The sequence below is a fragment of the Corvus brachyrhynchos genome, unplaced genomic scaffold (genome assembly GCF_000691975.1).
Source record: "Corvus brachyrhynchos isolate BGI_N302 unplaced genomic scaffold, ASM69197v1 scaffold65, whole genome shotgun sequence".
Taxonomy (NCBI): domain Eukaryota; kingdom Metazoa; phylum Chordata; class Aves; order Passeriformes; family Corvidae; genus Corvus; species Corvus brachyrhynchos.
The window spans coordinates 2030243-2045564 of record NW_008238365.1 but is presented as its reverse complement, the minus strand read 5'-3'; the positions used below and the strand labels follow the sequence as shown (position 1 = coordinate 2045564).

General features: G+C 49.5%; 2 protein-coding genes across 6 annotated transcripts in view; both read left to right on the top strand.

Annotated features, from left to right (window-relative positions):
* KHDRBS1 (KH RNA binding domain containing, signal transduction associated 1) overlaps nucleotides 1–13791 on the top strand; it is a 17205-nt gene extending 3414 nt beyond the window's left edge. Inside the window, exons 4-10 of one of the 3 annotated variants that reach the window (XR_001862535.1) lie at nucleotides 1281–1417; nucleotides 2590–2821; nucleotides 4743–4810; nucleotides 5021–5079; nucleotides 8461–8658; nucleotides 11584–11647; nucleotides 13363–13791. Coding sequence is in view for 1 of the 3 variants with exons in the window: in XM_008635197.2 (XP_008633419.1) it covers nucleotides 1281–1417; nucleotides 2590–2821; nucleotides 4743–4810; nucleotides 5021–5079; nucleotides 8461–8558 (594 nt within the window). In the remaining 2 variants the exon portion in view is untranslated. Of the gene's footprint in view, nucleotides 1–1280; nucleotides 1418–2589; nucleotides 2822–4742; nucleotides 4811–5020; nucleotides 5080–8460; nucleotides 9876–11583; nucleotides 11648–12820 lie in introns of those variants that run through there. The other 2 variants (XR_001862534.1, XM_008635197.2) reach the window with 2 other exon arrangements.
* TMEM39B (transmembrane protein 39B) overlaps nucleotides 8574–15322 on the top strand; it is a 15048-nt gene continuing 8299 nt past the window's right edge. For 2 of the 3 annotated variants that reach the window (XM_017736214.1, XM_008635093.2), the window contains exons 1-2: nucleotides 8634–8658; nucleotides 11584–11647. The gene's annotated coding sequence lies outside the window, so the exon portion shown is untranslated. Of the gene's footprint in view, nucleotides 8659–11553; nucleotides 11648–15322 lie in introns of all 3 variants that reach the window. The other variant, XM_017736216.1, reaches the window with a different exon arrangement.

Here is a 15322-nt window from a genome sequence, read left to right as displayed (position 1 = left end):
GGTGCGGGGATCACCAGGAAGCACTGGGATGGTGCTGGGATCACCAAGGAGCACTGGGATGGTTCTGGGATCACCGGGAAGCACTGGGATGGTGCTGGGATCACCAAGGGACACTGGGATGGTGCTGGGATCACCAGGGGAGCACTGGGATGGTGCTGGGATCACCAAGGGACACTGGAATGGTGCTGGGATCACCAAGGGACACTGGGGTGGTGCTGGGATCACCAGGGACCTTTGGGATAGTGCTGGGATCACCAAGGGAGCACTGGGATGGTGCTGGGATCACCAAGGGAGCACTGGGATGGTGCTGGGATCACCAAGGGAGCACTGGGATGGTGCTGGGATCACCAGGGAGCCCTGGGATGGTTCTGGGATCACCAGGAAGCACTGGGATGGTGCTGGGATCACCCAGGGAGCACTGGGATGGTGCTGGGATCACCAAGGGAGCACTGGGATGGTGCTGGGATCACCAAGGGACACTGGAATGTTGTTTGGATCACCAGGGAGCGCTGGGATGGTTCTGGGATCACCAAGGGACACTGGAATGGTGTTTGGGTCACCAGGGAGCACTGGGATGGTTCTGGGATCACCAGGGAGCACTGGGATAATGCTGGGATCACCAAGGGAGCACTGGGATGGTGCTGGGATCACCAAGGGAGCACTGGGATGGTGCTGGGATCACCAGGGAGCACCAGGATGGTGCTGGGATCACCAAGGGAGACTGGAATGTTGTTTGGATCACCAGGATGGTCCTGGAATCACCAGGGACTACTGGGATGGTTCTGCAGTCACCAGAGAGCACTGGGATGGTGCTGGGGTCACCAGGAAGCACTGGGATGGTGCTGGGACCACTGGAATGGTGCTGGGTGACTTTCTCTGCCCCTTTAGTCCCCAAAGAAGGGATCTGCCAGCAACACACTGCATCCCTCAGGAGGTGAAAAGCCAGCTTGGATTTGGATTCGGGTTTGCTCTGCATCCCAAGCCTTTCCTTTGGGAATGGGAACGCTGTGGAGTTACCTTGTGGGGGCTCCTTGCCCCTTTAAATGGGGGCTGTGGGGTGAGACTTGCCTGGGCTCTCCCCACATAAACCCTCCTGACATCCCTGGGATGCTGGGAACATCAGGACCTGCTGCTGGAACCTTCTTGGGAAAAGCTGCAGCAAATCCCAGTAAAACCACGCGGATCTGAACCGAGATCCATCCAGCTCTTTTCATTCCAGCACAGCATCCTGTGATATCCTGGAGCTGTTCTCTGGAGCTGACTCTCCCTTTTTTTTTTAGGATATGATGGATGATATCTGCCAGGAGCAGTTCCTGGAGCTCTCCTATCTCAACGGGGTCCCGGAGCCCAACCGCGGCCGAGGCGTCCCTGGGCGGGGCCGGGGAGCAGCCCCACCTCCCCCTCCACCCGTTCCAAGGTATTCCCAAAATCCCAGCCTTGGGAATGCTGGATTTTGCTCACAGTTGTGCTGTCAGGGAAGGTTAAGCTGCTTCTTTTTGCACATCAGCTGCTGGGCCTGACCTTGGAATCCGGCCAAGGTTTTCCAGCTGGTTTGGAGCACAGTGTTTGGGATGTAATCCAACACAGGGTGATTTGGGATGGCTGGAATCAATAGTTTCATAAAGGAGCCTCTCAGAAAGGGGCCTGGCTGTTGATGGATGTGCTGCAGCCCTCAGCATTCTCAGTTGGAGCTGCCCATCCTTGCAGAGCTCTGGGGTGGCATCATTCTGTCCTGGCTGTCGAGGGGATAAATTGGCAATAAAACTGTTCCTTCAGTCCTGGCCTCACTCCCTGATCTGTAGGGTGGGGCTTTTCCTTCTGCCTGCAGTGTCCCTGCCCGTGTCCTCAGTGATCCTGAGGGATCTGGAGGGCTGGGAGTGATCCCAAATAGGTGGGAGAGGCTCCTTTAAAGTGAAATTCGCTGCCCAAAGTTCTGTATCAGATTTATTTCTTTGTGTGTCTACAGCTTCCTCTATCCCCAAAAATCCTGATCCTGACTCTGGGCTGTAGATCTGCTCAAAAATGGGATTTAAATGTCATCAGGAGGCCTCTCCTTGGCTGTGTGGAGCCGTTTGGGCTCAGTGTGACTCAGTAGGCAAAGCTTAGCTGATCTGAACCATGTAAAACTCCCAACTTAGGCTGGGCTGAACCAAAATTCAGTGGTTTAACCCCAAAGGGCCACCAAGCCCCGCTCACTCATTCACTCCCCACTCATGGGATGGGGAGAGAATGGGAAGGGTGGAAGTGAGGGAATTAATGGGCTGGGATAAAATTCAATGGGAAAAGCAAAGTAAAACAAGGAATTCATTCCCTGCTTCCTTGGGAACACACTCCAGAGGTTCCCCCGTGCCTCCTGCTCCTCCCCTCAGCTATGGCTGCATTTCTTCTCTTCCTACACCTGTACCAGCAGAATTCCCACCCCCAGGAGGGTTTTGTGCCTGCTCCAGCACAACACCGTTCGTTTTCGTGCTGCTACAGAATCCCAAGCTCCGTTCTCGGCACCTCTGTTTCATTCCTGACAGCGAAACCGGAAAATCCCCATCCTCAGTGAGCAGCAGCTCTTCACAACCCTTTTTCTTTCCTTTCCAGGGGCCGTGGGGTTGGTCCTCCCCCTCCTCCTCCTCCTCCTCCTCCCCCCCCACGGGGGGCCCTGGTTCGAGGAGCCCCCGTGCGTGGGGGCATCGCCCGGGGGGCCACGCTGGCCCGGGGGGTGCCCCCTCCCCCGGCGGTGCGGGGCGCTCCGGCCCCACGGGCACGGGCAGCTGGCATCCAGAGGATACCCCTGCCCCCTCCACCCGCACCTGAGACCTACGAGGAATACGTAAGGAATGGGGGATTCACCAGGGGAATGGGTGTGGGGTGGTCAGGGTGGGTGGTGGCATAGGGATCACTGGGGATCATTGGGAATGGAGTTGGGATCGCCAGGGGCTGCTGGGATGGTGCTGGGATCACCAGGGATCATTGGGATCGCCAGGGATCATTGGGATCACCAGGGATCATTGGGATCGCCAGGGATCATTGGGAATGGAGTTGGGATCACCAGGGATCATTGGGATCGCCAGGGATCATTGGGAATGGAGTTGGGATCACCAGGGATCATTGGGATCGCCAGGGATCATTGGGAATGGTGTTGGGATTGCCAGGGGCTGCTGGGAATGGTGTTGGGATCACCAGGGACCATAGGGAATGGAGTTGGGATTACCAAGGATCATTGGGATCGCCAGGGATCATTGGGAATGGAGTTGGGATCACCAGGGGGTGTTGGCATCACCAGGGACCGTTGGGATCACCAGGGACTGTTGGGAATGGTGCTGGGATCACCAGGGATCATTGGGATCACGAGGGACTGTTGGGAATGGTGTTGGGATCACCAGGGGCTGCTGGGATGGTGCTGGGATCACCAGGGATCATTGGGATCACCAGGGACTATTGGGAATGGTGCTGGGATCACCAGGGACCCCTGGGATGGTTGTGGGATCAAAAGGGACCCCTCAGATGATGTTGGGATGGTGCTGGGATCACCAGGGAGCCCTGGAATGGTTCTGGGACCACCAGGGACCATGGGGGTGGTGTTGGGATCCCATCAACCACTGGGATGGTTCTGGAGTCACCAGGAACTCCTGGGATGGTGCTGGGATCACCAAGGGAGCACTGGGATGGTGCTGGGATCACCAAGGGAGCACTGGGATGGTGCTGGGATCACCAGGGACCCCTGGGATGGTGCTGGGATCACCAAGGGAGCACTGGGATGGTGCTGGGATCACCAAGGGAGCACTGGGATGGTGCTGGGATCACCAAGGGAGCACTGGGATGGTGCTGGGTGACCTCCTCGGCCTCTTTGGCCCTCAGAGCAGGGAACTCCAGGTGTCCTAAATCCAGAGTAAGGGTTGGTTTTTATAAAAGTGCCCCCAAGAGCTGAAGTTTTCTGTGGCTGTCAGGGCACGGTGTAAAAAACAACATCCAAAAATGGATGGAATTGGCATTTCACGCTCTCTTTCTGCAAGAGAATTCTTCAGGAAGCATCAAAAATCCCCTAAAAAGTCAATATTGGAATGAACAGGGGGGTGTTTCAAGCCCTATAACTCAGCAGCACCCTTCTGCCAAGCTAATTTTGGCATTTGTGCTGTTGGTGTTCCAAAGGAAAATGGGAAACTGGTTTGGATGCGCAAGAGCGTTTTTTGGGAATGATCACAAATCCTGAGACACCTGAAAATTGGGTTTCTCTTCTCAGCAAAATGTTTGGGGTTTTTTTCACTGAAAAGTTCAAAGTTTGGGGGTTGTAAATGTGGGGTTTAGATGACACAAAATGATGGAATTATGGAGGGATCCCCAGGGATCATCCAGCCCAGCTCCTGGCCTTGCACAGACACCCCAAAATCCCACCCTGTGCATCCCTGGCAGCGTTGTCCTGGAGCTCTGCCCATTCCCTGGGGAGCCTTTCCAGTGCCCAGCACCCTCTGGGGGAAGAACCTTTCCGTGGTAACACAATTCCAGCTCTCCTGGCACACGGATTTATGGAGCCTTGGAGATGGAATGATTTATAAATAAATAGGAATATGATTTATCCCTGCCGAGCCACAGAGCACAGCAGGGCTCTGCTGCCTCCACGCTGTGCCTGAGCCCTTTCCCTGTGGCAGGGCAGGATTTCCAGGCTCCTCTGGAAGCTGCTGTAGGTTGGATTTGGTTCTTCCACTCCTCTTTTGTCCTTTTTTTGGTGACATTTTTGTCCCCGTCCTTCCCAGGGCTACGATGACACGTACGCAGACCAGAGCTACGAGGGGTACGAGGGCTACTACAGCCAGGGCCAAGGGTGAGTTGGCTTCCCTTTTGCCAAAGGAATGCTGCATGACCTTTTTCCCTGATTTTTTAAATCCCATTTTAAGCCAATGGAAACATTCCTGAGCTGTGGAGTTCTGCTGGAGTCCAGGGAATGACAGCGAGCTTCTCCTGGTTTTTGGGGAAGTGGTGGTGGTGTGGGAATGGGATTTCCCTGTGTGTAACCACCTCGTTGCTTTTCCAGGGACACAGAATATTATGATTATGGACATGGGGAGCCACAGGAAACCTATGAAGCTTATGGTATGTCTGGGAATTCTGGGACAGGGAAAAGGTTGGGAATTGCTTGTGGTCAATTTTCCGGTTTTCCAATGTGTGGACAAAAAAAAAAATCTGAGGAGAACCTCGAGTGGTTTTCGTGGTGATTTTATCTAGGTCTGAGCAACGTCGCTGGGGGTTTAGATTCTTATCAAATTTGATTGTCTCAAAGGTGAGGCTTTAAAAAAAAAAAATCCCATTTTTTAACTCTGGAAATGTCTTCATTTCCTTGTAGCTTTAGAATATTTCAGGAGGTCTGGATTTCCACCCACAGCACTTGTGCTGCAGTCTGGTTCTCCTGGGCTGGATTTGATGTGGTTCCATCTGCTTCCTCTGTCCTCAAAAGCCCTGATCCTGACTCTGGGCTGTAGATTGCTCAAAAATGGGATTTAAATGTCATCAGGAGGCCTCTCCTTGGCTGTGTGGAGCCACTTGGGCTCAGTGTGACTCAGTAGGCAAAGCTTAGCTGATCTGGATCACGTAAAACTCCCAACTTAGGCTGGGCTGAACCAAAATTCAGTGATTTAACCCCAAAGGGCCACCAAGCCGCGCTCACTCATTCACTCCCCACTCATGGGATGGGGAGAGAATGGGAAGGGTGGAAGTGAGGGAATTAATGGGCTGGGATAAAATTCAATGGGAAAAGCAAAGTAAAACAAGGAATTAACAAACACCATCACTCCAAAGGTCCCCTCTGCCTCCTGCTGCCCATTTATTTTTGAAGCCAGGCTTGGAATGGCATCTGGATGTGGCAATGAGAAGGAATCATTGTCCTCTGTCCCCACACAAGCCTGGGCTGCTCTGGGCTGAGCCAGAGTTCATTTTCCTCCCATTTTCCTCTGGGATTGAGGCTGGATTTGTGCTGATGATCCAGAGGAGTTTTCTTCTTGTTGGGCAGGGCTTAGACACAACCAAGGCCTTTCCTGCTCCTCACACAGGGAAATTGAGAGGGGACCCCAAGGAGTTTTCCAGACCACGTAACATCCCGAATTCCCAAAGTTCTCCAGCGAGCTGCTTACAGGCTTGGAATTCCGTGTGGATGGAACCAGTCCCTGTCACATCTGAGTGAGGGCAGGGAGTGACATTCACAACCAGCTGGAGGGGCTTCCTGGGCCCCCTGGGAGCTGGGAATTCAGAATTATTCTGCTGGGAATGGCAGAATTAGGGAAGCAGCGTTGTTGTCTCCTGCTCGCCCTGCTCCGAGGCTGGAGTTCCAATCCAGGAGCCTCAGGATGTTCCCTGCTCTGGGTTTAAATCCAAACCCAGGTGCCTGAGCAGGGATGTTTTCCAGCCCAGCTGCTCCCAGGAACTCTTGGCTCTTCCCAGGGTTTGCCTGTGTCACTCCCAGAGGACAAAGAGCCCTTTGTGCCTCCTGGAGCTGGCCAGGACTGGGAGGCCACAACGCTCCTGGGACGGAGCTGGCCCAGCTCATCTGTTCATCCCCAGCGATTTCCTTGGCTCTCTGCTTCCCTGAAAACAGAATGAGGGGGAAAAATCACGGAGCTGGGCCAGAGATAGTCGGGAGAAAGCGGGAATGTTGGTGGGAGGAAGGGGGTTTGGTGTTTTGGGATGTTGGATTTGAGAAGGAAGCAATCAGGGGTGGATGTTGCAAGGAAATTCTGTTGGCTTTTTTCATGGAATGCTGGCATGGTTTGGAGCAAAAGGGACCTTCAAGATCATCCCCTGCCATGGAGACCTTCCACTATCCCAGGATTGCGTGGCCAGGAGGGTTTGGGATGTGCTGGGGGGTGCCCTGTCCTGTTACTGGTGCAGCACTGGCAGGTGGTGTCTGGCTGCTCCCCAAAAAATGTGAATTTTCCTGTGTTTTCGAAGGGATGGAGCAGCAAATGGTTTGGGGGAGCTCTTTTGGTGGATCACGAGCTGTTGTGGGGGATCAGGAGCTGTTCTTGGAGCTGTTTGGAAGGATCTTGAGCTGTTTGGGGGATCATGAGCTGGATTTTGGGGGATTATGAGCTGTTTTGGGGGAGCTGGATTTTGGGGGATCACGAGCTGGATTTTGGGGAATCACGAGCTGGATTTTGGGGAATCACGAGCTGGATTTTGGGGGATCATGAGCTGGATTTTGGGGGATCATGAGCTGTTTTGGGGGATCATGAGCTGTTTTGGGGGAGCTGCTTTGGGAGATCAGGAGCTGTTTTGGGGGATCACTTTTGGTGGATCATGAGCTGGTTTGGAGGGATCACAAGCTGCTTTGAAGGATCATGAGCTCTTTTGGGGGATCTCGAGCTGTTTCGGGGGATCTCAAGCTGTTTTGGGAGATCACGAGCTGGATTTTGGGGCATTATGAGCTCTTTTGGGGGATCTTGAGCTGTTTTGGGAGATCAGGAGCTGGATTTTGGGGCATTATGAGCTGTTTTGGGGGATTTTGAGCTATTTTGGGGAGCTGTTTTGGGGGATTTTGAGCTGTTTTGGTGGAGCTGTTTCTGGGGGTCACTTTTGGTGGATCACAAGCTGGTTTTGGGGGATCACGAGCTGGATTTTGGGGGATTAGGAGCTGTTTTGGGGGATCTTCAGCTGTTTCAGGAGATCAGGAGCTGTTTTGGGGGATCACAAGCTACTTTGGGGCATGATGAGCTGTTTTGGGGGATCTTGAGGTGTTTCAGGAGATCACGAGCCGGATTTTGGGGGATCACAAGCTGTTTTGGGGGATCACGAGCTGGATTTTGGGGCATGATGAGCTGCTTTGAAGCATCACAATCCCTTTTGGGGGATCTCAAGCTGTTTTGGGAGATCAGGAGCTGGATTTTCGGGGATCACGAGCTGGTTTTGAGGGATCACAAGCTGCTTTGGGGGATGGTGAGCTGTTTTGGGGGATGAGGAGCTGGGTTTTGGGGGATGATGAGCTGGATTTTGGGGGATTATGAGCTGTTGTGGGGGATCACTTTTGGTGGATCACAAGCTACTTTGGGGCATTATGAGCTGTTTTGGGGGATCTTGAGGTGTTTCAGGAGATCAGGAGCTGTTTTGGGGCATGATGAGCTGGATTTTGGGGCATGACGAGCTGTTTTGGGGGATCTTGAGCTGTTTCAGGAGATCACGAGCTGGATTTTGGGGCATGATGAGCTGCTTTGAAGCATCACGAGCTCTTTTGGGGGATCTCAAGCTCTTTTTGGGGGATCACAAGCTCTTTTTGGGGGATCACAATCCCTTTTGGGGGATCTCAAGCTCTTTCTGGGGGATCACAATCCCTTTTGGGGGATCTCAAGCTCTTTCTGGGGCATCACAATCCCTTTTGACGCCGCTTCTTTTCGGCACCATCCCAACCCCTCTTTCCCAACCCATTTTTAAGGCTGACCCTCCACAACTCCTCTCCCATCCCTGACTTTCTCCTCCTCTTCCTCACAGGCCAAGATGACTGGAATGGAACCCGGCCCTCCCTGAAGGCCCCTCCGGCCAGGCCAGTGAAGGGGGGCTACAGAGAGCACCCCTATGGACGCTACTAAAACACAAAAAATGAGGGAAAAAATCCCAATTTAGGAGCAAACAGTTGTTACTGGTTCTTGTATCTCCCGGGATTCCCGTTGCTTTACCCACACCACACAAGTAATTGTCTCCCTGTTTTTCTTCCTGGCCCTTTTTTTTCCTCCCACTCCATCCTCACCTTGCATTTTTGGCTTCTGTACGTAGGAACTTTTCGAGATGAGTTTAAATAGATTTAGAGGAGAACTTTTTAATTTTTATTCTTTGTTTTTTGGGGTTTTTTTGTTTTTTTCTTCTTCAGTGTGTAGGTGGCCTTTTCTTTCTCTGTCGTTTTAGGTAAAAAACACAACTGTACCTTTTTTAAGGAAAAAAAACAAAGAAACAAAACAAAAAAAAAAACCACAAAAAAAAAAAAGCTAAAAAAAATGTTAGTTTCCAAAGTGAAATGCTTTGCTTAGCAGTTATGAAATTAAGGTTTTGTTAAAACTTTTAAAGTTTGTTTTAAAGGAACCCATAAAGGTTGTAGTTGCAGAATCCCAAAGTAGGCTACATTTCAAAATTCAGGGTTATTTTTAAGAATTAAAATCATAATGTAACAGTAGTGGCTGCCACCATTTTAAAAAAAAATCTATAACTTCAGATGCCAAACCTTTAAAAGGAGATTGCTGGTGAATCTTGAAGTTTAAATTTTAACCCAAAGCATCCTCAAAACAAATTAAATAGCATTTTCTAAAGAGAATTGACTTAAAACAAAATTAGGTTGGTAAAAAAATTGACTTTTCTTATGTGGATTTTGAAATCTAGCCCCCCGTGCAGTGTTGAGATATGCTTGGGAAGATTTTTCCAGTGGAAAGGGGTTCTTAGTTTGGTTCTAAATGAACAACTTTTAAGGGGAAAAAATACAAAGCATGGCTCTAATTGCCCAGTGTTTGATAGTAGAAAGAATATTCCATGGGTAGGCCTGTCAAATTCTCATTTTTTGTAGTGCTTGGGGGCAGAAAATCCGAGACAAATTCCAAACCCACCCAAAAAAAGAAACAAAATCTGAATTTTCAGCAGTCCCAGCGACTTGTTCAAGTGTATCTCAGCACGAGCTTTGCAGAAAGAGGGACACTGCAGCTGTAAAAAAAAATCAAACCAATAAAACAAAAAGCTAAAAAAATGATCCAAAAATTTCACTTTGTACATAAAAGTCCTAATTGGATTTGTGCACTGTCCTCCCACTCTGTTCTTGAAGAGAAAAAATGCTACATGTGTAAAGCCTGCCTAACTAGGTAGCTAAAAACGTGTCACAATGTCTGTCGAATTTGTCAATAAAGTTTAGTCCTTTTTTAATCCAAGTAAATGTGATGAATTGTCATTTGTTTTTGGAGGTTTTTGGTTTTTTTTTTTTTTCCAATAACTTTAATGCTAATTTGTCTTTTTTATTATTATTATTATTAATAATAATTATCATTATTATCATTATTATCACTATTATCACGATTATTATTACTATTATTATTACTATTTTCAAACCGTGGAGGCATTTCTAAAAATGGTGGTTTTTTGGTAATTCTCATGCCAAAAAAACAAGAAATTTTTCGAGCTCCTTGAGCTTACATTTCTTTTTAAATCTATTTCTATGAAAAAGACAAAAACCAAATTGTTTTTCACCCCCTGGAAGTTGCTGAAAGCAGTTTTGAGAGCCTGGACTGTGGCAGAAATCTGAATTTGGAAAGGGTTTCCTGGTTCTTTGCTTGATGATTCCAATTTCAGGTGGCCTCAGAGGATATTCCAGAGGCTGCCAGGGCTGGTTGAAGTAGGAATGCTGAGAATTCCAAGGAAGTTGCTTTCTGTAACCCCTTCCCTTGGCTAAGATGATGCCCTTCCTCCTTCCAGGCAGCTTTTACTTGGAAAAAACCACTTTAAAAATGGATTTTTCTTGGTGGCCGGTGCTGCAGCTGCTCCTTAAATCCTTTCTGAGAGGGTGTGGATGTGTAGATATTTAAGATTTCGATTTCTAGTTAAGATTTCTATTGAAAAGTTAATGCTTCCTGGTTTGTATTTCCCATCCAGCACAAGAATTTGGAATTTTTAGGGGGAGAGGATTAAACTGCTCGGGGGTGAAAAATCGAATTTTAGGGAAAAAAAAAAACAAACAAAACAACAACTGCTTGTGGCAGCGCATGAGGGGAATATTTAAAAATAAAACCACACAAAAGTTGTATTTGTAGATCTGTTCTTAAAGTGCAAATAACTGAATTTTCAACACTGGTTTGGAGTCAGCTTTCAGGGCATAATGTGATGAAAAGATCAGCCTATGCCCCCCCTTTTAAAGGAAAATTATCAGCAGGAGAAATCAGGATGTGTAAAGCTAACAGGCATCGCAAAGCCCAAAAAGGTAACCTAAATGTCTGATTTTAATATAGCACATTTCTCTTTTCCATAAACTCGTGACGTAAACTTTTACCCAGCCAACCCTTCAGATGTTAATTTAATGTAAAAGGGGAAGGGAAAAAAAAAAAAAAACACCACAAAAAAAAACACAAAACACAAACCTGACAAAAACAACCCCCCCCCACCCCAAAAAAAACCAACAAAAAAAATGTTTAAAATATAAACATTTAAAACAACCCACATGGCTCCGGCATAAATTAGCAATAACTTTTAATAACGTGCCCTTGGCAAATGCACTGTGATGGAATGTGGGCCAGAAGGAATCTTTAAATATCCTGTGTTTTTAAAGGATAAAGGATGGAAAACCAACATGAATCCAAGCTAGTCTTGCTACTGCCCCACCCCCCCCCAAAAAAACCACCAAATTCTGCTCAGTTGTTTAAAAAATCAACTTTTTAGCCCCCCCAGTATTGCTGTTTCCTGTGAAATGTCCATAGCTCAGCTGAAGTTGCATGTTTTTCCTTCATGTGTAATTGCATGCAGGAATCTTCTCTTTTTCTTTCTTTCTCCTTATTTTTTGATGATGATGATGATTATTCTTCTTTTCTTTTCTTTTTTGGCATCTCTGCTGCCGTCGAGGAGCCTCACAAATTTCGTTTTAATTCGCAGGAGTTTGGGGCCGTGACTCAGCGGGGTGAGGAGGAGGAGGAGGAGCAGGGGCAGCGCCAGCTGGGTGAGTTTTGGGGCATTTTTACAACCCCTTCTTGAGTTCCCCAACGTGGGGGTGGCACCATCTGAGCTGCTAAATTCCAATTATTCCTTGGATCTGCACGGCCAAAAAAAAAACCGGGAAGCTGCTTCGCTGCCTGCTGCTCTGGCAGAGGTCACGGCGTGGAGGAGGCTCCCGAGCTGAGGTTTTAGGGGATTTTAAGGGATTTGGGATGAGATCCGTGCCTTTGGAGCTGGGATTCAAGGATTTGGGAGTGCTCCAGGCAGCAGGGGGGGTGTTGGATTTCATGGAATCACGGCTTGGCTTGGGAGGGGCCTGAAAGGTTCTGTGTTTCCCAACCCTTGGGATTTGTTACCCGATGCTGCAGGAGCAGAGCCGGCTCTGGGAATGGCTCAGCCGGAATTCAAATCCATTAAAATTCCAGGCTTCGCATCTTAAACCCGCAGCCTCGCCAGTTCCAGCCCTTCCATCCCTCACTGATGGATTCTGGAATGGGATGGGGCTGCTGGGGTCAGTTTTTATGGAATCCTGCCTGATGGATTCCCTCAAGTGATCTTGGGATGCATTTCAGAATCCCAGGATGATTTCGGTTTGGGAGGGAACCTTAAATCTCATCCCATTCCCGTGGGCAAGGACACCTTTCCCTAGCCCAGATTGCTCCAGTCTGGCCTGGAACACTTCCAGGGATGGAACAAAGGAGATGCTTCCCTAAAAAAATCACTTTGATAAATGGATGGGAATGATAGGGGGGATGATCACATCAGCAAGGACACAACTCCCCCCTGAGGGATTCCTTTGGGAACAGCAATCCCTGGAAGTCTGAGATCCCTGGAAGTCTGAGCTCCATAAATAAAAATTACAAAGGAATCCACCCTTGAAATGCTGAAAAAGCCCAAAGCCAACGTGGGCACATAAAAGGACAAATCGAATTTTATAGGGAATGGTGAAGCTCCCAAACGAGCCCCTCTTATCTCAGGGCCAGTAGGAATGTGTGGGAATGCTGCAGCAGGGAGATCACCCTGAATTCCTGCACTTGAAAATCGGATCCTGCTGGAAGGGGAATGATAACAGGCGTGGATTTGTGGCCTGGTTATCAAATCCATCTTCATTTAGGGTGTAATTGGAACATCGATTTCTGTGGCAATGCACCAATCTTTCCCGTTTCTCTCCTAATAGGTACAGCTTTTCTATCAAGTGGAAAAGATTTGATAGAGATCATCTCTTAGCATGCAGTTGGGTTGGTTTTTTTTCCCCCAAGTGGATTTTGTGATGCTGCCTTTGGAATAACCCAGCTCGTGCCTGGAATTTTGTGGGATGTTGATGGGAAACGCTTCAATGTTGTGGCAGGATGGAAATGGGAATATATCGAAATATAACGGGATGTGCTGGGTGTATTTTGCCAACATGCCCTGCATCAGACAGCTCCCTCCCTCCCTCTCCAGGCAGATTTTAGCCCTGGAGCCTGCCAGAGCTCATTTGAGATCCCAAAATAACCCCTCAGCATCGGATGTGCCTCTCAGAGATGCTCTAATTAGCCAGACATCCCGGGGGTGATGCAGGGATTTGGGAGGGATCGAGATTCTTTGGAGTCTGAGTCACCTCAGTAACCTGGATAACCTTCCCTTTCCTGCTGGAGGTGCAATTCTGCTCACAAGTGCCAGGGATCTTTTCCTCTCCCTGCTTTCCCAAAGGCCTCATCCACATCTCGTTATTTGTAGGATTTTGGGAAAGACCCCAACCCAGAGAAAGGCCCCCGTTGTTCTTGGCTCTGTGCACGTCTCCTCTCTGGAAGTGTTGCCCAACAAAACTGTTCTTGTCAGGAGAAACTTGGCTCTGGGAACATCCTCCTGCTCTGTGCCTCAGCATTCCCATCCTCCCTGGCCTTTTCCCTGAGTGGGAACAGCTTTTCCAGCCTCCAGGGTTGTAAAACCTCAGCCTGGCCTTGCTTGGAGCTGGCACAAACCTGGATTTTGGGATCTTGGGACGGCCACGGGGGAGTGAATCCGAGGAAAACACTCCAGCTGGACTTGCCAGAGGTATCCCCAGCAGCTTTGCCTGGAAGGAGACTCATCCCCTGCCCCTTCCTTACCCCTGGTTTCAAGTTGCTGTTTGGATTACTTCAATAAAGCAAGTGGCTCCAAGCTTTATTCTATGGAATCATGGATTCAGGGATTGCTGTGAGGTGGGAGGGACCTTAAAGCTCCTCCAGTTCCATGGCAGGGCCACCTTCCACTACCCCAGGTTGCTCCAACACTCCAGGAACATTCCAGGGTTGGGAATTTCACAGCTTCTCCGGGATATTTTATGTCTCCCTCAGCCTCACTGAAAGCACAGTGGGTTGAGGCTTTCCCTTAATGCATCCCTCCGAAATTCCACCTCGGATAAGCTGAGTCGGAGAGCACAGCTGGATTCCCTGCCCAGCTCTCGCAGCAGATGATTCTTTTTTATTCAGAATGAATTTGAAATCTGGATGAGAGCATCTGCCACGAGCAGAGCCAAGAAAAACAGCTTGAATGTGCATTTTCCCTTCCTTAACCCCTCCTGCTGCTCTCCTGAAGGAAACTTGGGCTCAGGGTGATTCCTGCAGCCTGGAGAGACCCTGGAGTGGCCCTGGAGGAGGAGGAGGAGGCAGCAGCTGTGCTGTGCCCACTGGGAGAGGCAGAGGAGAACAGGGAATGCATCCAGATGGAGCTTTTGGGGAGGAAAACAGGGCTCAGGGAGCTTCTCCTGTCATGGATCAACCTGGAACATCCTGCATGAGACGTGGGCAGCGAGGGGGAGGAATTCCTGCAGGTTGGGCAGTGTCCATGGGGGCTCCCATCTGGGCTGGAGATGTTATTCCTCATTTTTCTCCTCAGGAAGCTCCCTTGAGTGAGCACAGAACAGCAAGCTTCGCTGTGGCTGCTCAGTTGAGCCTTCCATGGCTGCCATATGTTTTCCCGGGAATGTTTTTCCACGCTCCTTTTGCTCCTTTTGCCAAGAGGGATGAATCTCCCAGGAGTCGATTCCAGAGCTGGTTGAGGAGCACAGTTAAGACAGTGTTTGCTATGACTGCAAAATGGGAATCTGCCAGGTTTGGGGTAGTGCTGGAGAACACCAGAGCCTCCCTTGGATCCCTGGTGGAATACTGAAATACAAACTGTTTCCTGATTGTGGTGTTCATTTCGCCACCAAAAAAGGTTCATCCATCACGTTCCAGATGCAAACCTGACATTATTTGAGCCTGGCCATGTTTTTAGGGATGTCCTGGTACCTTCAGAGTTGTTCCTGGAGGATTCTCTCAAACATCAGCTGTCGGGACACTCCTGATTTTTTGATGGCTCTGCGCAGTCCCAGAATCAATTTAGGCTGGAAAAGCCCTCCAAGACTTGTGACCCCTCCCCACCACTCACACCTCCAGGGACGGGGACTCCAAACCTCCCTGGGCAGCCAAAAAAAACCAGAAAAGAAGGAAAGTTCGGCTCTGTGCAAGTCCATTCATTTCAGAGCCGCCTTTCCCTGCAGCCCAGGCAGGCCTGGCTCTCAGCCTCGTGTAACGCTCCATCTGTGCTGAAGCATCAACCCCCACAAACTCGAGCAAAGAACTGCCATAAAAACCCACCGAGGGCGCTCCGTGAAGACGCCCCAAAACCATCCAGGCGCATCACAGCCCCTCCAGCGGGGAGGGCCGCGCAAATG